This window comes from Amphibalanus amphitrite, unplaced genomic scaffold (genome assembly GCF_019059575.1).
Source record: "Amphibalanus amphitrite isolate SeventyFive unplaced genomic scaffold, NRLGWU_Aamphi_draft 000085F_arrow, whole genome shotgun sequence".
Lineage (NCBI taxonomy): Eukaryota > Metazoa > Arthropoda > Thecostraca > Balanomorpha > Balanidae > Amphibalanus > Amphibalanus amphitrite.
In genome coordinates this window covers 26495-50428 of record NW_024881581.1, presented here as the reverse complement: position 1 = coordinate 50428, position 23934 = coordinate 26495, and the positions used below count along the sequence as shown (strand labels likewise).

At 48.6% G+C, this 23934-nt stretch overlaps 2 protein-coding genes across 11 annotated transcripts in view; both read right to left on the bottom strand.

Annotated features, from left to right (window-relative positions):
* Nucleotides 1-4680: 4680 nt before the first annotated feature.
* Nucleotides 4681-14616, bottom strand: LOC122379836 (corticotropin-releasing factor-binding protein-like). Its single transcript, XM_043362376.1, has 8 exons — nucleotides 14532-14616; nucleotides 9980-10075; nucleotides 9535-9613; nucleotides 8950-9113; nucleotides 7249-7459; nucleotides 5729-5907; nucleotides 5250-5361; nucleotides 4681-4982 (listed from the first exon to the last, which is right to left on the bottom strand). The coding sequence occupies exons 2-8, from the start codon at nucleotides 10064-10066 to the stop codon at nucleotides 4801-4803; spliced, it is 1014 nt and encodes a 337-aa protein (XP_043218311.1). The 5' UTR covers nucleotides 10067-10075; nucleotides 14532-14616; the 3' UTR covers nucleotides 4681-4800.
* A 1045-nt stretch (nucleotides 14617-15661) lies between these two features.
* LOC122379835 (tropomodulin-like) overlaps nucleotides 15662-23934 on the bottom strand; it is a 31184-nt gene continuing 22911 nt past the window's right edge. For 3 of the 10 annotated variants that reach the window (XM_043362368.1, XM_043362369.1, XM_043362370.1), the window contains 4 exons: nucleotides 22000-22154; nucleotides 21449-21545; nucleotides 21085-21232; nucleotides 15662-16724 (listed from right to left, as the gene is read on the bottom strand). In XM_043362368.1, the coding sequence (XP_043218303.1) occupies nucleotides 16138-16724; nucleotides 21085-21232; nucleotides 21449-21545; nucleotides 22000-22154 (987 nt within the window). In that variant the 3' untranslated portion in view covers nucleotides 15662-16137. Of the gene's footprint in view, nucleotides 16725-17839; nucleotides 17913-18901; nucleotides 18978-21084; nucleotides 21233-21448; nucleotides 21546-21999; nucleotides 22155-23934 lie in introns of all 10 variants that reach the window. The other 7 variants (XR_006256236.1, XR_006256237.1, XM_043362373.1 and 4 more) reach the window with 4 other exon arrangements.

The following is a 23934-nucleotide window of genomic DNA, read 5'->3' as shown; positions in this document are numbered from 1 at the left end:
CAATCGAATTATTTTGGAGGATAGTGCAGCAGGAGCTGGACATATACGAACTTTCCGGCGACCTCGGACAGCTCGGAAGGGCGCTCAAGTCCCAGGCGCCCCTTTTTCACATGGAGGACGTCCCTTTAAGCTTTATAGGCACCCCTCTTTCCCGTGTAAGCGCCCATTTGGTCATCAAAGGCGCCCCTCTTTCTTGTGCAATGCGCCTCTTTTTCATATGCAATGCGCCCCTTTTTCGCATAAAGGTACATGCACCCCTATAGACCTTACAGGTGTCCCTCTTTCTCGTAGAGGCGCCCCATTGGGCTTCATAGGCGCCCTCTTCGGCATGCAGGCGCCCCTCTTTCGTGCAGATGCGCCATTATGGCCAGGACCTTCGTAGGCGCCCCTCTTTTGCATGGGGGGGCGGGAGCGGGGCAGGGGGCGGGGGCGACCCCATAGTTAGGCCTCAAAGGCGCCCCAACAGGCCTAGGAGGCGCCCCTCTTCCCGTTCATCTATAGAGCCACGGCACCACCTTCCCTTAGGCGACGGCGCGCCCCTTGAGGGATGGCGCCTCTGATGACAGTTTGTCCGCACCACTCCGTTCAACGTCCCTGCTTCAGCAATGGCGGAATACATTACACGCCTGGTAGTGTGTCGGTATGCAATGCTCTGCAGACAAGAATAAATAGCAGAAACCCCGGTAATGACCATTTTTGGAAAGGCAAAGAACTGGGGCATTACACTATGAGCCATAAAGCCAGACATTGTTGCTCACTTACGAATGGCATAGCAAAAAGAACGTAACTGCTCCATTTTTGACTACGTAAGATACGGTTGGCAGCTTTTGCTGCCACTTAAATATAACGCACGATTGGCGGTACTTAGAGAAATTTATGTCGCACCTAAGCTCTTCCCATTGATAATCACGCATTTCTTTACAATAATCAATAATAAAAAGGTAACATTTATTCACACCACCTTCGCAACTGACTTCTTTGGTGTCCGCCGCACGGCCGCCATCGCGCGCCCCTTGCACCCCCGCGATAAATTGTTTATTTCTCAGCCCATTCGCTTTCTCGATCAATAATTCGGAGCGCACACGTCGTGCATTGTTTTGGTCTTCCGTTCGGGTGAGAACTTTGAAAGTTCACCGCAACGTTTAGGAATGCGGCGCTATTTTGTCCTGTGGCAGCAAAAGCTGCCAAGCGTATCTAATGGGTTAAGACAAAATCAAGTACTAGATCAGTAAGTGCTGGATCATCTCCGAGAAGAGTCGGAAGATCGTTTCTGAGGCGATATTTTGTAAGGTAGTTGTTGATATGTTTTCGTTCGTTGCGGAGGGCTGTGCATCCGATTAGAATGTGTTCAACCGTAATGCGTGTGTTGCATGTTTGGCATATTGGTGGGTCCGTCCTTTCGAAAAGATGACAGTGGGTGAAACGAGTATGTCCACATCGTAGCCTTGCCAGTGTAACCTCGCGAATCCTATTTGCTGGTTGCAAGTTGTCCAGGATGTAAGATTTTGCTTGATCGCATATAAATGAGGAGAGTGGGTTTGGTTCCATTTGTTTTGTAGGTAAGTATTAAATTTTGTTCGGAGTTTATGAATTGTAATATTTTGTCTCAGCTGCGTCATAGTTATACATCCTGTTTTGGGTAGTTGGGCAGCTGCCTAACACTGACGTCACAAGATTTAAAGGGAAATGAAAGAAAAAAGGGAAAAAGGGAAGTATTCCAATTTCAATCATTCATCATAGCTCAGCCGGTAACTGATTTACCTACTTAGACATCTTATAGCTATAGCAAGCCGATACGCTGTGTCTATCGTGAAAGCATTATTGTATTCTTTGGACAATGCGGCATTGGTACCTATAGTCTATACAAGACAAAAGCAAGAACTCTTCAGAGTTCAGAGTTCGTTCCACATTTAGGACGAAAACAACAACACGTATTGGATCACAATTGGCAATTAGCTACAAGTTCATGAGACAAGACGCCTAATAAAACAGCTGAGACATGCTACAGCAGTCTCCACATTCCTCAGATATCGTAATGAGATGCCTACTGCCAGCTAGATACCGTGCACTATCACACTGCCAATCTCACTTATTGGATCTTATGGATGATAGACCATCTGTAGGAATATTGGTTTTGTTCATGGTATTCCTCATATTGGTATAGCAGGTAGCACTATGACTCAGTTCAGCAGTCCAGTACAAATGTGTTTCAACACACTGCAATCGAGTCCGTCACACCGATCTCGAGTTTCGAACGGGCGACTTGTCGCGCGGTTCGGTGGCGAGCTCGGGGGAGAGGGTCACCCCGTCTACGGCTCGCCAGTGGGCACGGGCGGCGACGGTCACCAGCTCCAGGTACAGACAGCGCACCGCCCAGAACCAGTACCAGCAGAGCGTCTGCAGCGTGGCCAGTGCCGCCATGCTGGCCAGTACGGCCCACAGCGAGCCGGCGGCCAGCAGAAACACGCCCACGGCCAGCGCGGCTGACTGGGCGGTGAAGAGGGCGCCGCAGCCGACCAGCCAGGCCAGCAGCAGCGGCGGCCGGCGGCGCGCCGCGCCCACCACCAGCAGCACGTGGAAGGCGGCGGCCAGCAGCGGCAGCGGCGCAGACGCCGCCAGCGCGGTGGCCTCGCGCCAGCCGCGCCGCTGGCAGTAGAGCGCGGCGGCCGTCAGCGCCAGGCCCGCCGCGCCGTACACAATCAGCAGCCACACGCCGATGGCCACGCAGCCGCGGCGCAGCTCGACGCAGCGACAGCAGGTCGGCATCGGGAGCCGACTGAGCTCGGAGGAGTCACCGTCCGCAGCCATCAGCAGGCCAGACACACGGCACTGTCCATCGCCAGTCGTCCAAAGACAAAGACACGACACACGGCTTTATCTGCCCGCCGGTGCCTACAGATAGACACACGGCAATGAGCTCAGTTGCTGTCAGATTCAGACGGACACAACACGGCACTGTCTTCTTTCTGCTGCCTTCAGAACGATAGACGCACCGTTCCATGCATCAGCAGAGTGACAAATAGACGGCACTGTCCTTCGTGACTTCTATCAAAAGACACTCACTGTCCTGTCTTCCCTCTGCTGCTTTTAAACGGACAGACACAAGACGCTGTCCGTCAGTTGTCGTTCAGAGACGCGACACTGCCTAACTTCCGTCCGCAGCTATCAGACGGACGGACACACGGATTTGTCTTGTTTCTACCGGCCTCAGACGAGATAACACGGCACTGTCTTCAGCTGTCGTGCAAATGCACTAAACTGCCATCCGTCGGCCATCGTATGTCTGGTTTCCGCTGCCGTCAGACGGACAGATAATCGGCGCTGTCTGTCTATGACCCGGAAGATACGGGGAGGCAGTCCGGTCTGCCAGAGCACCCAAGGCTCTCAGACGGCTCGCCAACAGGACCGACGCGCAAACCAGCGTGTATAAGCACTGAACAGCAAGCACGTCTCGCCGCTACCGCGGTACTGGAGCTCTCGATGCTGTGAGGCGCACTGCCGACAATCAGTGACGTTTGTCAGGCGGGCCGCGGCTTCCATCGGCCACTATCAGTCGGTTCAAGGTCGAATGACATGACGTCATTCACTGTGTGCACATTGTGTGCGCAGTGAGCACGGTCGAACTTCCTTTGTGCTTCGAAAATACTTATGATCGCATCTTCGTTGCCCCCCTCCCCCACCCCTCCCCCCCCCCCCACCCCTCCATTATCTGTTAGTGTTCGTCATACGGGCAGACGCATTCGGGTGTCTTTTTACCCTCCTCAACATAACTGACGAGTGACGATTCAGCAAGGCACCCGAGTTGATATTTATGCTGTTTATTTACTTCGACCAAGAGTGGGCTCCTCTCGCTCTTTCCGGAAGTTGAAGGCGCAACCACCCCGATATCCCCCTCCCCTCCCCGTTCCCATGTCGTGTGTTCAAGATAAATCGCAATTATACATACACTGAATAACACTAAGACCTATTGATTAATAAAATGAAACATTTAATTTTCGCGGAAGAAGTGAGAGAAGGAGGGGAGCAAATAAAAAACGTCCCAGTATAAAAATGAATAGGTACAGGTCTCGCGGGTTTTAGCGGTAGGTTTTGCACCTAGAAAATTTAGTGTACTTCAGGCTATATCTTCGTCGTCTTAAGCTTTTAAGTGTTGAGATGCGATCGACTTGTTGGGTAACAAGCCGGCCATGATCGTGTAAAATGGCTTCATCGTAGATCGATTAGTTTCTGAAATATAACCGGAAATGTAAAAGTGCAAAACCTACCGCTTAATCTCGCGAGACCTGTACGTGTGTGCAATTAACTTAAGTGTTTTGCGATTTGAATCGTGCGGTTGTAAGGTAAAGTTAATGAGGTTGACTTAGTTTTAACTTAGTTAATAAAGTAACTTATTCCTCCGGGAATAAAGTTAAAGGAATAAGCATGCATATCTATTCCTTTAATCTCTTTTCACAGGTCAACTTGATCTCAAAGTCCTTACAGTACCTACCTACCTTTACCTTACCTATATAGGTATCTATTACCTACCTACATTGTTTCTGCTGTTTACGTTCATTGTTTGACTCGATCGCTTTGTAATCACTTATGGGAGAATAGGTATGATGATTCACAACGTCACTGTTTTCTTTTCCACAAAACGCGCACCAAAAAGAAAGCGTTGAAGCAGCAGTAAGTACAAGACTCTTGTATTACTCCTGTATTGGTATTATCCATCGTGTATTGGCAGATGCCCGGTTGTGAACATAGCAGCGCTCTCGGCTGTGACGGTGCGGTCGGCGGGCGGGTCAGGCCCGTCGCCCATCACCAACTGTAGTCCTTCAGACTCTCCTCCAGCTGCTGGTCGTCCAGGCCGTAGTCGGCGGCGCATAGGCTCAGCATCTGCTGGAAGGGCAGCAGCCGCGCGCGCACCAGCACGTGGTTGTCGAACAGGCCGCTCGACACCAGCCGCGTGACGAACATGCCGCACACGCTCTCTGGTGGCCCTGAGGGAGACAGCATCGGTGGCAGTCAGTAGCCAGTCGTCAGCGGTCAGTGATCATCGGTCACCCTAAATATACAGAAGACCTGTGGGAGACACAGCCTATCCCCATCGATGGAGAAGCCCGTCTTTCCGCTCCGCTACCCTCTACCTCATCGATAAAGAAGCACATGTCCCTTCTGTTCGAGTGCTAGTAGCGGCCCTCTGCTGGTTCGGTGACATTTATTTGTATATTGTACCGTTGCCACCACCTATCTGATGACACACTCACCGGCCGACGAGCTGATGCCACAGAGACGCCGGCTGACCGCCGCCGACCGGTCAGTGTCCAGACCGGTGGCCTCGCCAAGCTCCACAAAGTCGGGCCAGCCGCGACGCGCACACTGTGGAGCATATGCAAACACGCCCGGCCGTTCAGTCAGGTTTTCTATAGGAATGAAGGCAAAATGCGCCCAACATTCCATCGTTCATTTGCAGCCTCTTTGTCGTAAGAATGAAACGGCAGAAATCTGTTTTTGCGTTTGGTCTCTCCCCAGACTCAACAAAAATACAATGTCATTGATGACTTTATACTGTTCTGCATAAACCTTCAGCAAGCTGAACAGTGAACACTATTGACTATGGTATAAAATGATATGTACGCATGTATGTACGTACAGTCCAAACGCTTTGCAATCACAGTTAGTTCATGTTTCTTTGCATTTCATTCCCGGTACCCAAATCGCAGTGGGTCTGCCACACTCCGCCTACCTTGGTAGAGGTCAGGGCAGCCCTCGTGCGCCTCCCGCCTCCAGTCAAGGGCGCTCCCACACGGAACGGCAACACCTGCACCTCCACGGGACTCATGCTAAACAGTGTGCAGTTTCTGCGCTGGCCGAAGTTGCGCAGGGAGAATACTTCGGTGGTGCCGTCCATCAGCTGGTTACACGCTGTGTAAGATAGAACGGGTAAGACGGAGAACGGTGTGGCCGACAGCCGAGCGTAGGTACGGTAATTCACGCTAATTCTGCTAATTAGCGCCGTTAGAGTCATGCAGAGGGGAGGACAATAAACATTAGATTAGATAACATTGGTTTTAGATGGTCGGCTGGTAAATGACTTCAATCACGCCTCCGGAATTGCTCATCGATACAAAGAAACGTTTCAAGAGCAGGCGTACCTATAGGACGTCTATTTTCTGAGCATGGGGTTTTAGACATGCGATCTGTGAAGTTCAAAACCCGACATACATTCGTCAAGCACCCTTTGTCTCTATCTCAGCGGACTGAGAACTGAGAAGCTCAGTAGCCCGACTTATCAAGCAGACACAACTGTCTGAGTCTGATAAGATTAGACCAAATGCAATTTGCTGCCTGATAATATGCTCATTTCTCACGAATCTCCCGACCTATGAGATTGGCTAAAAATAGCTGAAATGGACTGAAAACACAGTCCAGAAACTGAATAACGTCGGGCCCATGACTTGAATGCGTAGCTCACATACCTGGTATGACACCAGCGCCTATTTTACGACTCGAAACTGATAAAAGCAGACAGGCATGGACAGGCAGACAGACAGACAGACAGACATATACGCAGCATTCAGCCCGCATTTGCAGGACTGCCCGTGGCTTCATGGACTGTGCCTGGTGTTGGGTAGGCTGGATTTAAGAATAACTCACGCGGCACTCGAGGGAATGGGAAATGCGCAACTCTTTCCTGTCCCGTAGCTCAGTTGGTAGAGCACCGGACTCCCGGTAGTGAGAGCCCGGGTTCGAGTCGCTCCGGCGCTCGATATTTGAGACTCCTGACGGGGATGGTCTGCGGTTGGTGGGAGCATCAGTAGCCAGTTGAAGTCAGGTGAGTGGGACAGGCCGTGTCCGGCTTTGAAGGGCACGTTAAACTTTGGCATCTAAATTCTCCCGTTACCCGGAATTGCGCGATCGGGCGGTAGGAGTCGGGGTCTACGCAACAAACTCTGCTTAGCGTGGGCCTCGGCTCTGTCAATCCGTCCATTCAAACATTCGAACTAAATTTATAAAAAAAAGGACTGGGTAAACGGTACATAACTGACGAGGGAAGCTGGGTAATGAGATAGCTAGATAATTCATGCATGGGGCATGGGCTAGGTGATGGGTAACTCGCACCGAGAGTTGGGAAAAGGGTAACTCACCTCGGAAGTTGGGTAATGGGCAGCTCACGCCGGGGCTTAGTTAGTAGATAGTGTGTAACTCGCGCCGTGGGTTGGGTAATGGGTAGTCGGTAGTGGGTAGCAGCCAGTGGGTACTCACGCCGGGGGTTGGGCAGGTGTCGCACGCGCACGGAGAGTGCCGATCCGGCGGCCGGCAGTCGGTACTGGAGCAGCACGGCGTTCTGTTCGCTGACGAACGGGCGAGGCGGCGGCGCCGTGCCGCACAGCTCGATGGTGCGCTCCTCGACGGGCCGGCCGTGGTCGGACGGACTGGGCCACAGCTCGCCCATCATCTCCCAGCCGTCCACCAGCTGAGCACACAACGACAGAGTTAGTGGCGCTGTCAGTGACTAGGTACGACAAGCGCGGTACAAAATGGCGATCATGCTTCTAAAATGTGCAACAGTATGACATGAAATAAATAATAATAACGCATTGAATACTATGAAATAATCCACACACAGAAAAATATTGACACCGTTAGCGGTGTAATTGCACAGTACATATCTGAGCACTTGAGGAAAGTTAATTTAGTCCCTTCCCCGCTTAAATTACTCGCGCTTCCAAATGAACACCAGGAAGAAGGTAATAGAACACTGTTAGGAGGGTTGGGTGTTTTACTACATGTAGCAAAACACCCAACCCTCCTAACAGTGTTCTATTACCTTCTTCCTGGTGTTTATTTGGAAGCGCGAGTAATTTAAGCGGGGAAGGGACTAAATTAACTTTCCTCAAGTGCTCAGATATGTACTGTGCAATTACACCGCTAACGGTGTTAATATTTTTCTGTGTGCACTTGTCCATGATCTCCAAACTCTCGAATCACGACAGGATGTCCTTCCCGTTTAAATTCTTACTAACGACAATCATAAGACTGGTGCTAGACAATCATGAGACAGACACCCGTTAGTAAACTTCTTTGGATTCATGACATAGCTAGCAAAACTATTTCAATGGTAAGCCGTGGACAAAAAAAAATATAAGAAACAAGAAAGGAGAGGCACTTTGATCTTCTTTCACATGTGAGACGCACACAACCGCTAGAACACATTCGCATTGTCCTATCTCATGCTAATACTTCCCTACATCGGTGCCTCGTTTTTCTTAGCTTTCTATTTATCACTGTTGGAATAGCAATAATAAACGATGGGTCTTTCAGACTAGCTATAATTTTCCTAACAACACCTGCACACAATACATACATTCGCTCTACACATCCTGATACACACTCCTCGTCGCTCGCTGCCGGCCGCCGGCCATTTAGCGAAGGTGTTTTGCGGGCTGCCTACCTTGCAGGCGCTTGCGGAACGGCCGCACAGCAAATCTGACACGACGGAATAGCGAATGGTGTGCGAATCTGCAAGTGTTTGGTGAACTTTTGGATCAGGTAGATTAAAAATAAGGCCTGAGGAGGCGAGGAGCTTATTTAGACAAGTCTGAATTATTTGCGCTGGAATTCATTTATTCTTACGTCGACCCTCTTTTGTCGAACTTTATGTCAAACCTCAAAAATAGAAAGATGAAGCGCTGTTGTTTAAAAACGGTCGATGTGATAGGCGCAATGCTTACTGTGATCTGTCTTCACGTGCTCATGATAATCAAGAGGGGACAAGATTACCTACCTACAAGTATTAATAATTCAGTGACAAAAATGTTCGTGTCTACTGAACCTGTTTGGCTGTCAGCTACATGTTTGGCGAGTTTTATGGGCCTCTACCTAACTATGTCTACGCTTTATGCAACGCGTATAATAATTGCTGCATAAGACTGGAAAATGTCCAGATAGACCGGACGAACTCACAGCGACCCGGCCGCCGGTGTGGCACGGCACGCTGACGTAGTTCAGCTGCACCTCGATGATGTTATTGGCGTCCGAGAAGAGGTAGAGGCCGCAGGTCTCAGTCGAGCCGTCCCCAGACGACTTGATGTAGAACGTGCCGTCAGCAGACGTCGTGTTTATACACTCTGGGAAGTGCATTAAATCAGTAAGCTGTTTGCATGGCAGGAAGAACATAATAATACAGTTTGAAACATTGTTAGTAACAATAACCGAAGGCAACCAAATACTGCAGATGACGGATCATGAGACAGTTAGTGCAACCGACTCTGATGGCGTGATCCGACTGGCGTGAGAGGAACTCAGACGCTGCACGTGAAGCTACAGTAAACGGCGCTGTGGTGCCAGTGACCAGTGCGCAACAGTGATCTCGGCACACTTTATTCCCATGTGCGACCATCCACACACGACAGAGCTCTGTGAGATGGCTTGGTGCATGCTCGTTATTATGATATTTCTGGGTACTATTTGCCGGTCTCATTGCAATATTTACCTCCGCAGCTACCATATTAGACGTCTGTGGCGTCGAGAAATAATTTTCCGCCTCACCTCGAATAATGTGGTGCGCGCCAGCGTCGCGGACTGGCGAATGTTCATCTTCTGAAGGGGGCTTCCCGATACTGACATCCTAAGAACAGGACATTACTTGCTGAGCTCATGGTAAATTGGCAAAGGCCAGACGTTTCTTATAGGCATCTTGGGCCAGGCATTCTGTGTTCGATAAGAAATTCCATGATTTAACGTTTCCAAACATCACACACACACACTAAGTTAAATATGAGCAAGGGCTTGGAAAAAGACCAATGCACAACACTCCACTCTCCATCTCTCTCCCTCTCACCTACTACTCTCTCTCCCTCGCCCTCTTTCTCCCTTTCTCTCTCCCTCTCTCTCTCCCTCCCTCTCTCTCTCTCTCTCTCTCTCTCTCTCTCTCTCTCTCTCTCTCTCTCTCTCTCTCTCTCTCTCTCTCCCTCTCTCTCTCTGCCGTATTTACCTGAGGGAAGGCGTGTGTGGGGAGCACGTTCGAGCTGAGGTGAGCCAGCACCACAGCAGCCGATAGTAGCCGCTTGCCCCGGTACATGTCTGAGTCCTGTCACCAGGCAGCAGATCATAAACAGGTTAACAGACCCCGGGCTCGGGACTTGCGTGCTTTTCACAACGGGCTATTGGGCGAATGCAACTAATTAGACCAAATCTGCGCCAATCTTTTAAAACAAATATCTTCATATCAATTATCATGAATGTATTTCTGCAGTGTTTAAATCGAAAATAATGTCTAATCATTTGAAAAAATGGGGTATACAAGCATCTGTGCAGCCCAAAGTGATAACTTTTAAGAAACACAGAACATAATAGCCGTTTTCACGATGGCCATCTGGTACACATTTGGTGCACATCTGGTGCAGATTAGGTGCAGATTTGGTCAAATTAGGTTCAGTGTGTCTCTTACTATCAGCTAGGGTTGCACTATTTGCTTATATGCCTGTTCTGTCATATTATCAGAGAGTATCATCGATTAAAACACTGAAATAAATTCATAAAATAAAGATATTTGCTGTAGAAGAGATTAGGTGCAGATTTGGTAAAATTCGGTGCATTCGCCGGATAGCCCGTCGTAAACGCCTAATTTGACCAAATCTGCACCACCTCTGCACCTAATCTGCACCAAATGTGTACCAGATGGCCGTCGTGAAAACTGCTGGTATAAAACCTTTTATATGTTAATTAGCGTGTTTAGAATGGCATTTTACCAAATAAGTCGCAATTCAGTTTTCTCCCATTGATTTATGACGAGAGGCCGCAAAATTGAACTGACTTGGTCACCGAAATGAGTAAAATCAAAGATATACGTTTTGGGTCCACGTCAAAACAGCTAGTGACTATTGAGCTAGTGACTTTTGAGCTAGTACAAAAGAGCTAGTGCTTCAAAACAGCTAGTGACAACACAGCTAGCGCCAAAATAGCTAGTAATGCAAAATAGCTAGTGCATTAAATCAGCTAGTGACTAAACAGCTAGCGTCAATATAGCTAGTAGAGCAAAATAGCTAGTGCTTCATTATAGCTAGACGCTATAGAAATCGCTAGCGTTGACTAATAGCTAATAAGCAAAATAGCTCATTCGTAGAGCAGCTATTATAGATTATTTCCCGACGAAGAGTCCCCACGGGTAGAAGGAGCAGAAGAGCACCGTAGTTTGACAAAATTATTTGGAATGCTAGGAGGGCAGAGGACGGGATCCCTAGGACAAACAACAAATTAGAAGCGGGGCACCGGGGAATTAAAGAGATGGCATATCGCGGGAAATACATCTTTACAGTCATAGATATCTTGCATTTTTGAAGCGAAGTGAATGGGAAGGGAACAGAGGTCCAACGAAATTGCTATTTTGACGATAGCTATTTCGTCACTAGCTGTCTTGAGGCACTAGCTCTTTATGCTTCACTAGCTACTTTGACGCTAGCTGTTTTGTCACTAGCTGTTTCTAAGCACTAGCTATTTTGCTTCACTAGCTATTTTGACGCTAGCTGTTTTGTCACTAGCTGTTTTGAGGCACTAGCTGTTTTGTACTAGTTCAAAAGTCACTAGCTCAAATGTCACTAGCTATTCTGATGTGCACCCTACGTTTTGTACATCCTGCCATTATAATAAATCGCAGAAAGCTTCAAGCCATTTAGTCAGTCAGATTAGCTCTGACGAGCATAAAAACTCTTATGAGGTTAGGTCACTTGACATGACATGGTGACCTGAACTTAAGAGACCAGGGTCTAAGACTTGCACATGTGTAGAAAAGATGAAACCGCATTGGGGCGTTCAATTTTTCGGCCCAGCGCAAGATAATGGATCATTATATGAATATTAACACAGCGCAAATGAATTCACTGTTTTGGCGACGTGTGTAAGGTTCCCGTTGTGATGCCGCCAGGTATTATGTTTTGGCACTCATTTTCAGCTAAACGATGGTCTGTTGAAAATAACCCTCAAACATAGTGGGAAACTTTGCATCAGAAGCACCAGTTCAGTCCGGACTAATCAATTAAAGAAGGACGACAAGCCATCTCACTGAGAAAGTTCCTCGGCTGTAAAAACATTTCGAGCGAAGGAACAAATTATTTCCGCCCAAACTACAACGAAACACCTTCGACCTTCGTGTGCCGATAGCTGTCCGGATAATTTTACGAATGAATTTACCTGAAGGTCCTACGAACTTTACTTTCGATATTTAGGGGAGACCCGGGAGGTATGGGCCCCCTGGAGGTATGGGCCATCGCAGTTTTGAAGAAGTGTTGCGTGTTTTTACACATCTGACCGTGTAAACTGGTAGCAGCCATTCTGTTATACATCCCACGTGATTTTCAAAATCTTCCTCAGTCTTCTTTGGCAATGAGCGGTGATAAAGCGTTTTTGCCCTCTTCGAGTAAAATACTGTACATACAGAAAATTCGTGATAAATTTGAACCAGGCTCGTTTTATGATGTCAGACCAATGCTAACATAAAGTTTAAAGCATGCAAATTAAGGCTGGATAGACAATTTGAAGCTTTCTTGCAAGATTATGAGCTGAGATGCTACGCAAATTCTGGCGTCCTAACCGGGAGGTTCGGGCCACCCACCCCCGTTGATCCTAAATCAATAAAAAGATGCTTTCATTGAGTGTCATCTTCAATAAATTTCATTTTTGTCGCGCAATGTTGAAAATTTAACTTGAAATTTCATTCGAACAGAAAAATATTATATATTTCATTTCATGGTGCATGATTGAGTTTACCAAAATACATATAGGCCCAAGTTACCTCCATGAAGTAAGCTGTTGACCGCTTATGCGGTTCCTGGGCTCTACGAGAGATCAAGGTAGATACCAGCTAAGAGTATTGTTCTCATTTTCGGGAAAATGATATGAAACATGGCACCGGCCCATACCTCCCGGACCATGGCCCATACCTCCCGGTGTATTTTGATGGATCGAAAAAGCGCATGATTTATTAAAAGTTATCTCGGGACAAAATAGTTGATCCCTGATGCCTAATATCAGGCACATTTTGCAGGCGAAAGGCAATTTCACGTGCACAGAGTGAAAAACCGGGTGTAACCACTGCCCACTGGAAGAAAATTGCCTTTTCACAAAACCGGCCCATACCTCCCGGGTCTCCCCTACTCTCTCTATAGCCCGCCAGACAGGCGAATTCGACTCGGCAATTAGTTGAAAAAAAAAAAACTTTGAAAAAAACAGTTGTTCAGAAATATTTGGCAGATACCCGTACCAAAAACAACTTTACTCTGAAAACGGCTATCCTGCAACATGACGGAGGTGTCGCTGACCGATTCAGCGACACCTTAGGTAGTTATTTTACGCATAGTTTTCAACGTCGATCCCTCAATGCAGTTTTGGAATAACAAAAATATACACTGTATGATTGTGATACTTTTATGCAATGATATGTATGAAATTTTGGCTCCATATCGCCTTGGGTCAGGTCATCTGGCTTACGATTACGCTTAGTGGCCCCGATATGAACGCAAAAAAATAACCGGTCCCGCTTACAAGTCATATGCAGGGAGAAAGCGATGATAAATAAGCCTTTAGCGACTCATTTAGTTGTAATTAAAACTGAACGGATCTATCTAGTGCCTATTTATATCCTATGAAATCTATAGAGTCTAGTCAATAATGAGTTAATGACCTATACCTAGATATTACCTATAAGCTACGATAGGTAGCCTGCGAGCGCGGCCGGGCCGCTCGTGCTAAAATTTTACAGATTTAGTTGGCATCTATTCACGCCACTTCCTTCCTCAAAAGTATATTCATTAGATATAAGAAATGCTTGGCATTAGCAATTTACTTCTTTCGTACGACGTTAAAACGGTTTATATCCGGGACCACGATGGAATTATCGGTAGCATAAGCAATTATGACATCTTAGTACGGTTATAAGCGCTTCCAGCCTTTGGCATGAAACCGCTGTGTGAAAGTTCCGTCCAATAGTTTCCAAAATTCCAGCACGGGTCTCCGCTCCTGCGACATCAGTTCCTATACCTGCATTACCAGTATCCTCGCCCGTATTACGGTTTCCCATGGCTGCAGTCCCGGTATCTCCGCCCGTATTACGGGTCCCCATGACTATGTTCTCGATATCCCCGCCCGTATTACGGGTCCCCATGGCTGTAGTCACTGTATCCCCACCTGTATTACGGATCTCATAACTGTATATGTATGTTGTCCCAAACCCTGTGCATCCAGCGCTGGGTAACCTCTCACCTGTCCTTATCCCAAGCCTCACTATCTCCCACAGTCTTTGACCTGCCTCTGTCCGTGGTGAGGGGACAGTTGTGAGGGGCCGCCGAGGCCGCCTGGTGTTCCGACTCGGTGGTCCGCTGCCCACTGCCGCCGTCGACACCGTCGGACCCCCGTCGGCACCGTCGGACCCCCGTCGGCACAGACGGCGCGCCGGCGTCGCGCAGCCCGCGCCCCCGGGTGTCTCCTGTGCGAGTAGCGTATACGCACCTGGCCGCGGCCTCGGGTGTCTCCTGTACGAGTAGTGTACGCACCTGTCTGATCGGCTGGCTCCGGCGGAGGTGGCCCTGCCCGTCCTGCCGCCGGACCGCGGAGCTAACTGCGCGACTGACTGCCGCCGACTGGACCGGACATGGTGCGTGTCACTTACCCTCCGATGACCCCTTTAGCAGGCCCTGACGTCATCGACAAAATGGCGGCGCTGCGCCTTGTACCACTGCAAATATATTAAAACAAACACGATTTTATTTCGTCTGTTTGATAATACTTCATCACACATTGCACTGAGCGTGCAGCCGGTGCAAAGCGTTGCAAAATGCGATAAGACAATTTCGTAATCTTTGCGCTCCCTCCACTTTTTATGGTGTTAAGGTAAGCAAACACTCTTCCAGTTGTGAGTCACTGTTATTAGAGAAACGCTTATAAATTGCTTCTTTTAATATCTAACGTATAGGTATATGGAGTACCGTCGGTACACATCTCGAACACAAAAATAGGTCGTCAGTTTCCGGCCATGGTTACTATTTGAGGAAGCTCTTTGATGCTAACTTCCGTTTAGCCATCATTAGCATAACAACGACTAAATACAGCTTTTTGTACAAGGCAGATCTGCCTCTTTCTCGTTAAATTATACAAAATGGGAAGGTCATGCATGATGTAGCCGAGTTCATCTCAGGTGACCCTTATAAAACATTTGAGATACACAAGTTGCAAGGATTTGGAAGCTTATATACTTCTTGAACGTCTTTTCTCTCTACGAATGAGTTCCTAGCAAAGAGAGCGTTGCGAAGTTGTGACATTTCCGGACCGTGCAGACACGCACTAATGACTTCGTAAGTTAGCGACCTGATTAATCCTATAAAAAAGATAAGAGAGATCAAAAGATTTGACTTGAGTCGGTGATGAGGCATGGTTATTTTGGTTCTCTATCTTAAGTTCGGAGCAATCGCAAAAACAGACTTCTCGGCCAAGGACGAGTTAATGAAGCCGAATCAAACAAAAGTTATACAGTGGGCGTAAAAACCGGGTTTGATGCGAAGCTAGTGTGCACCATGGCAAATATCAGTAAATAATAGCATGAATGGCTTCATTGAGTGTCGGTTCATTCATGTCAATGAATGAAAACATCGTGAAAATTAAAACAATTGCTGGGTCAACAAACAGATTCAACTCCCAATGTTCCGTTTTATTTATGGCATATGAGTACATGAATACACTTCTGTCGAGCACCACTAAAATTCTACATCTATATTTTCCAAACAAAAATAAGAGCCGCAGCTCGAGTGACCGCCTCTGCAGCTCGCGCTCCACTGCAGATGGTGACATCACTCTGCACCTTCCGTCGAGTTTCCGACCGGGGGAGCTCTATGGCACGTGGTGCGGTATGATAGGGGACGGGACCTTACTAGGAGGTACGGGTAAATACGATACGGTACGGGCTACGGTGTCTTACCAATGGATTTCGTTTTATACGGTACGGGACTGAACGCTGACGTACCTCACCTCATGATACAGCATGGTACGACATAGTACGGAGCGGTACTTCAATCGAGGCATGGTACGGTAACTGGACGCGCTGTATGTGTACCGAAAAGAGTAATTATACGGTACGGTATTTAAGCAATGGGGGCTCCCGGCCTATTACCATGACATACAGACAGTACTTGCATACCACGCATAATCGCACCATAGGATACAGTGCGCTGCGGCCACTCGGGCAGAGACCAGCTGAGTTCGACACACGCCGAACGGCTGACTGATCGTCAACGCGCGTTCCATTGATGAGCGCTGATGCGCACAGAGAGCACCACAGCACTGGGGGCGGCGGGTGAGACGGGAGGGACTGTCGACAAAGGCTCTACAAGACGCTCGTTCACAAACAAGTCCGGCCAGCCGGCGCCGTATCAGACAAGCGTTCTGGAGGCTACTCCACGACGTCGCAAACGCGTCACAAACGTAGTCCGCTGGCACTGCGCTTTGGAAGTCACTGTCTCCTCTCTGACGGCGCACTGCGGGGTCCGTCGGGGGCACGGGCACAGAAAGAACGGCGCCCGGAGGCAAGTCATGGTACCGCGTCATGCAACGCGATGCTTGCAGCCTGCAGAAATGTCTCAATGCCGGCTGATCGGTGCACTCGTCAATACCGCGGAACAGGCCAGAGCAGCTACCGTCGGCTCCGATTGACAGGTCGCAGCGAAAGCCGTCAGCTTCTGGGCACCACAAGCTGGCTGCAAAAGGAAGCGAGGTCAACCACTTGAACAATTTTCTAACGTTTGACATCTGCTAACAGTCGACCGTATACTGCATTTGCGTTTCGTAAAGAGCACATCTCAAAGACAAATTGCTATTTTATCTTTACGACAGCATTTGAATAGGTAAATACGCGACTGAAATGATAGGCACCTATGTGCATTTTACTTAACAGCGAATTGAACCATTGAACAATGTCCTTAGGGATTCCCAAGAAAGTTCTATAGTTTGTATAGCGACAGGCCGGAAAGTAAAACATGAACTAATTAATGGTGGAAAAAAGAACACTATTATACTCGTCAAAACTGTATGATTTCATGCATTGAAAGGGCCGTGCATATGAGAGCTGCAGTAATGCATTACGCACTACGCAGCATACAAGACATTTGCTGCTTGCAAATGAGGATTCCGAATGACGCAAACTTTGGAAATGCTGAAACTTTTCTCGCTGTCTTAAATTTGCAAGACGAGCAGCTCCTCGTTGAATTATCATTTCAATCACCAAGTTGAGCGAAATTACTCGATAAACGGACTGGCTTGTAATAAAATACCAGTACGAAGGTCTTCACAAATAAAACTCCACCAGAGGGACATCGGGATTGCTGAGCACCGACAGTCGTTTGGAAGACTAGTGATGTCGTTTGGCAGGTATAGAACCATCCTGGAGTAGGTTGAGGATGAGTGAGAAATGTCCCAGAGAGCGTAACCGTGCTATATTGGAGAGTAGGGTTTCCGGATTGGCAGTGCTAAGTGATGCAGCCGTATCTAATACTGCGTAAACAACTAGCTGAGCTATCATGTTGGTGTGGATGCTATCCTATCGGAGCAACCTCATGCATCGGATATAAGATGTTATTCAACTGCACTATACATATACAACGACTGCACGATACAAACTAAGGAGATCGTGCAGCTACCTCCGTCGAGCGCGCTATCCATTGATTAAGCAGCTCACTTGATGCAAATGGAGCGGTAATCTATGACGACAAATCATTCGTCGCAAAGGTCACAGTCGGGCAGGAAATGAGATTCGTATTTTCTACTTCACCCGGGCAAACGCTTTATTTATGAAGCCAGGGAAAAGACGGTGTACCTAAAACGCGGCCACGGCCCTGTTCATTTGGCCTTGTTTGCGTCAGAGCCAGCGTCTCGCCGTGCCAAGCGTGCTGCAGAGCAAAACATGGTTCAGACATTCACCATTTTCATATGCGAGCAGCCCAATTTCCGCCCAGAATAGAGTTGTAAGTACTTAGGACGGCCAAGAAATAAAATGTTTAACGATTACATCAATCTGCTACTAAAAAGAAAAATGTGAGGCCTCTGAACAGCTCCCATATTTTTGTTGATGTAGCAATGCCATTCCTTCCGATAACTTACAACTGATGACTGAGTTGTGTTTGGATAAAAAGCTTTACCACTGATCAGACTGGTCTATTATGAGCGGAAGTTTGTTCCATGTAAACAATTGATCAATGAGTGAGTCACCGTAGCAGGCGTGCTGAAACCCATGATGTTACGGACCATGAACCTGGGCGAACGGCTGAAAACACACACGTCACACTCACCCAAGCGTTCACTCACACACAAAAGAGCGAGTGAACAGCGGACGATACCAGAGGTCGTGTGAAAAATAGCAGCGTAAGCAGTGGCAATTAATTTCAGATGAGTGTGCCATGCGCATGCGCTGAAACCGGCAGCGGTCATATAGTGGTAACATTATACTGCAATAAATAAGTTGTCAGCCATGGTAGCAGAGCTAAATTGGTGATAAATTATAATTTGTCATTAGCTCATTAACAGGAACAGAATTGTTGAGAACTTCGGAAGGGTAAAGAACAGTCGATGTTTGGCAATAAGCAAGGCGTGGCTGGTTGCGTTGGCAGTAACAAGCATAGCAGCGGGGCAGTGCCGGAAGCAGCAGGTATAGCACTGAGTTGTTGACAGTTGACAGTGCAGTGTTGAAAGCAACAGGAAGCGTCGCGCTGCAAGCCTCCATGTTCAGGGTGGAGTGCTGATGCGAAAGCGTGTCCATAGTTGGCAGTCAGAGCAACAGAAAAGTTGCTACGCAAATATCAAGTTAGCAACAAAAGCTGTTATATTAGCACAAAGAGCTGCACACTGAATGTTAGCGAACGCGGCAGTTCAGCTACACTACCTTGATTACGTTAGTTTCTTCCAAATGAGGTCGCGGAACAGAGTACAGCTGAGCCGCGACCTCTTGCCGGTGCGGACTGTGGACGGACCGCAGAGGGGGAGAGATGATACTCTATATACCCGACGGGTCAGTGGCACACGCATGGACAACGCTACATATCATGTGTCACCAGCTATAGTAACATGCGCGGTGCCACGAGATCACGTTTACGCACAGCAAAACGCTACAATGTCCTAACTGGGAACCTATAGGTGTGGATATCTTGATATCTAGGTCCAACTAACAGTCCAGTTTCATGCACTCTGTGAAACTAAGGAGTCATACATATTACGCTACATTGCCTAGGAATCAGCGGAAAACGAGCAACACCCGTGCACCAATCGCAACAGTCTATTTAGAATTAGAGCCATACACGGGAAGACGGGTGTCTGCGCTGGCTGACTGGATCCCTGTAGAAGCTCACAGACAAGCACAGAGGGTAGGACAGGTGACAGGTGCAACAGCCGTGACTATCAGCCCTTATTCTGGTTGCTGGGGAGTACTGAAAGCGACGACGAGCCAGTGGATAGCGCTATGGAGGAGTCGAATAAGCGCAGAAGATGCCTATAGATGCCTACGGGGACGAAGCGGATCTAGGCGAGCATCCGCCCTCCGAGAAGCCGATTGCTACTTGGCAGAAGCCGAACTGCCCTCAGCGGCGCACTGGTACCTCGAAGCCACTCCACACGCACTCTGCCGGCGGCGGCCCACCGTTCAGCGGCGCTCTCCGTCCAGGAAGTCCCTCTCCAGGCACATCTCCAGCTCCTCGACATCCTGCGCCGTCTTGGTGATGTCGGCCACCGTCCGCGACACGTCGGCCACCGCCTGCTCCACGTCCTCGGCCACGCGGTCCACGTCACGCGCCACCGTGGTCAGGTCACGGGCCACCTGCTCGGCGTCGGCAGTGATGGGCCCCAGGCCGGCGCTCAGGTCGGCCGCCACGCGCACCGCCTTCGCCGCCAGGTCGTCGGCCAGCCCGTCGGGCCGGTCGTCGGACGCCGGCTGGCGCAGTCCGCCAGCTCGAGCCGGTAGCGAGTCGGTGGCCGGCAGCTGGATGGAGTAGTCGTTGGGTGGCTCACTAGACATGACGTCTTCCAGGGACGTGGTGTCGGCGGGCGGCGCGATACCCCCACTGTGACGCAGCTCCCGCACTGCGAACGGGTAGCCGTGCCGGCGGTGAACGGTCGCCGGCTCCACTGGGACCGCTCCGCGCGGCGCCTCTCTATATCGACGGAGGGGAGGCCGGCCAACTACCACCTGGCACGGCCACGGCGAGCGCCGACCGAGCTTTGTTGACGAGCCCGACTATTCGTAAAAGAACGAAGCCGCAAAAACGAAACTCGCGACACCCGTGCTCGCCAACTCTCTGAAATTGGATCGCTGCCGAAAAAAAAAAACATCGAGGACCGGGTTTTGTCAGGCGAACAGACGGCGGTATCGATACCAGGGACGAGACAGAGGCACACCATTGACATACACATCTGTGCCAGCCCCTTCCCCTCCTCCACTAGGCAGTGACACGGGCACCACGCGTGGAATAAGGCACAATCATTAGGTATACGCAAATGGCACCTGTGAAAGGGATAGAATGAATACCGCTGGGTAACGGCTCACTGATGGCTCACATATACATATGCAGTTGCCGATTGTGCTATTGTCGGGCCTCGTTCATTTCTCACTTTTGGTACAATACACACATGTTGGTAGCTATTACAGCAGTCTAAGCAACTACAGACGTCTTGTCAACATGAAGGTGAATAAAGCCGCTTCCCTGGAAATGAACGGTGACAAGCAATGGGTCGCCTAGCAAAGGATCCGTAAAACACATACGGAACACAAGTCATGTAGAACATAATGCAAGCTATGAGTCGTAATGACAAGGTTCTTTCAAACTATTATGGTGACATATCTATTCCTGTGTGGAGGTCGGGAAACACACAATCTAAATGCGTTTCGAGATAGAGCCACATCCTGATTCGAGTCGCATGGCAACTGGTCATACATTCTCCCCACCGCCCAGAAATGACTGAAAACAAAGGGTCGACCAAAACAAAAGCTTAAAACCATTTTGGCTAAACGTGACCCAAGTAATTCATTCTAAATCCGGTTTGTATACGAGTAATTACGCCTGTCTGGTCACTTACAGCGGTCGCGGTTCTTCTGCAGCTGGTTGCAGACTCTTGCACGAGCGTCGTTGAAGTCAAAGTGCAGTCCGAACTGTAGCAGGTTGGGGTTCTGTTCCACGTACTTTGTGATCTCCATTTCGATTTTGTTCCCCAGCACCTGCGACCTCTGCACAAACACAACAAATAAAATCGTCAGATGTGCTTGAATGCGATAGCATCAAAATTACAGGCCGCTATGGGAAGCCTCACAATGGAAACAAACGGCACGCATAATGATAAAGAGAATTTGTTTTAGATCAGAATTCAAAAGCTCGTGTCCACCCTAAGCTTGAATTCAAGTGAATTCAATTGAAATGAACACTTGAATTTAAATATTTCTCACTTGGTTGGCGGCTCTGAAGGTTTCGACGCTTTTATGCACGAGGAGAGCCTTCACGAGCCTGGCGATCATCGGAGGGCTGATGAAGTTGGACTCGATGCTGAAAAAGAGAGCACGCAATCAGACGCTTGGACAGCATCAGCAGTTAGCGTCATTCGAAGAGTCCTAATGATGACACTCTCAGTAGCAAATAGAAAACACCTATCAAAACCAGTGGCGGCGGAACATCTTCAATTAAAGGGGGGCACTGCCGACTTTTGGTCCCATTCTTTCCATGCAACGCCCATAGGGCGTTGCATGGAAAGGGCTATGTTAAAATGCCAAAATCAAAGGGGGGGCACGGTGCCCCGGTGCCCCCCTCGTTCCGCCGCCTATGATCAAAACCCTATCCACACCGACCACGCACCATGCCCTAGCCGCGGATACCAGCACAACGCACGTCCATCCCGACGGCAACATGATATTATCAAGGCCTTCAAAACCTGTAGCAAGGCCATATAAGACCTGTAGCTGAAGTATCGATCTTTTGATCAGTCAGTTAGTTTAATACTCACCTGATCTCCTTGATATTGGGATTGTTCTCGATGAGCTGGACCAGTTTCTCTGCGTACGTGTCTCCCATGTGGGTGTTGGAACAGAGAAGGCCCTCCAGGCGACTGTTGGCGCTGGCCGCCTCGCACAGCCGGCCAAACTGCTCTTCAGATATCGTCTATAAAGTACAGATTTAGTGTCAACTTACGACATCGTCTGCACGGTACATATTAATTATTATTGACCAGTAGTCCGGTAGAAGATTAGCGGTCGTTTAACTTCTCCAAAGTTGAAATATGCACCGGTGTTTTATGGGGCTCGTATGTGAACCAAAAGTGCAACAGTGCCCTATTCATACACAATATGCATGTTGTTCGAATGACTTAACAACCGTAACAACCGGTCGTAACAACCGTAAGGTAGAGCTTATTCCGCAACACAACAGACCGGCAAGTATAAGTCACAACCCGATCGTTGCCGTCATGAATTTCAAGATAAACGCTTCTACGCTAACTGCGACGAATGTCTATTGTCCAGTTACCTATAATTTGCTTTTGATACATCTATGCATTAAACCGTTCATGGAAAAGTTGGTCAATTTGTGTTTGGTATACATATATATGCTTCGTTATGCCTACCTATACCGCTCTTCAAATAGAACCTAGCGAGTTTGAAAAGCAAACTAAAATGAAAGTGCTGTTTGAAGCTGTTGATAAGCTCTTTCTGAAGAGGCTGGAAGTGTTCCTACAACAGCTTGCAATACTGTAGACCATATCTCCGTGTATTTCCCCGAATATACCTCTCTATCTGCAGGCGTTTCTCGGAAAACAATCCTCTATCAGTAGACATTAGCAGCCGGAGTCAGCCCATATCCGGAGAGGAGGGGAATCGTTTTCCCCATTATCGTTGATATGCACATATAGCTGAGGGTTAACGTGTCCTGGCCAGCCTGTGTTAGACCACAATAGCCGTTTTACTTCTGACCTAATGAAGACCATTGGTTCACTGGTTCACTGTATCCTAGTCCGTATCCGTGTATGTATCCGTGCCCTTATCCATTTCCGTATCCGTGTCGTAAGTCCGTATCCGTGTCCTTAGTCCGAATCCGTGTCCTTAGTTCGTATCCGTGTCCTTAGTCCGTATCCGTGTCCTTAGTCCGTATCCGTGTCGTGTAGCATTGTCTGTGTCTGTATCTTAGTCTTTATTCGTGTCCGTATCCGTGTCCGTGTCGTCCGTGACAGACCAGTGTCCGCAGCCGTGCCCGTATCCGTGTCCGCATTTGTATCCGGAGTCTCATTCGTAGTCGTGCCCGACCTGTACCCGTGCCCGTGTCCTTGTCCGTGTCCGTGTCCTGAGCTGCGGCAGCCGCGTCTGGCACCGACGAACCAGCCGCGCGGGTTGAGCTGACCGAGCCAGCTGGCAGCGGTCCAGCCGGCCGGCCGCGCCGCCGGGCCATATATGGGGACACGGCGAGCTATGTCCCAACAAAGTGCCGTTAAATAGTGGGTGGACTAATTGATAATTCAACATTTGTCAAAGAGGTGGTCCGATCGTTACACTTGAAAACTAGGGGACCAAAGACGCCCCTCCAAGTCCGTTTATCGCTTGCCACCACGTAACGACAAGCGGTAAGCGGAGTTCGAAAGGTTGTATTCATAAATATGTTTTTTTAGCACTCCTGTCATTTTCACTTCCAATCAAAGGTCAGGTCTCCTGAGGCCATCAAAACTCATATGTTCTTTTCATGGTTTTAGAGAAATCGTTTCTCTACATGTTAATTGTTAGCTTATAAGGCTAGATCGGAGAAAAAAAAATCGGAGAAAACAGCATTCGATTATCTTTTCACCCCATGCCGTCACAAGAGGGCATTTTGCATCCTTTTTGGTTGTTTTTTTTTAAGCATAAACTTATACGCCTTGTCCATACATGTGAAAACTTCTGCCGCTTCTCTTCAATCA

Bases quoted from the DNA above. Each gene is read 5' to 3' on its own strand.
- LOC122379836 (XM_043362376.1), bottom strand. From the start codon at position 10,066: ATGTACCGGGGCAAGCGGCTACTATCGGCTGCTGTGGTGCTGGCTCAC. The intron at 9,614-9,979 runs GTAAATACGGCA...TCCTGTTCTTAG, and splicing joins CCACACACGCCTTCCCTCAG to GATGTCAGTATCGGGAAGCC. The intron at 4,983-5,249 runs GTGAGTGTGTCA...TGTCTCCCTCAG, and splicing joins TGGCATCAGCTCGTCGGCCG to GGCCACCAGAGAGCGTGTGC.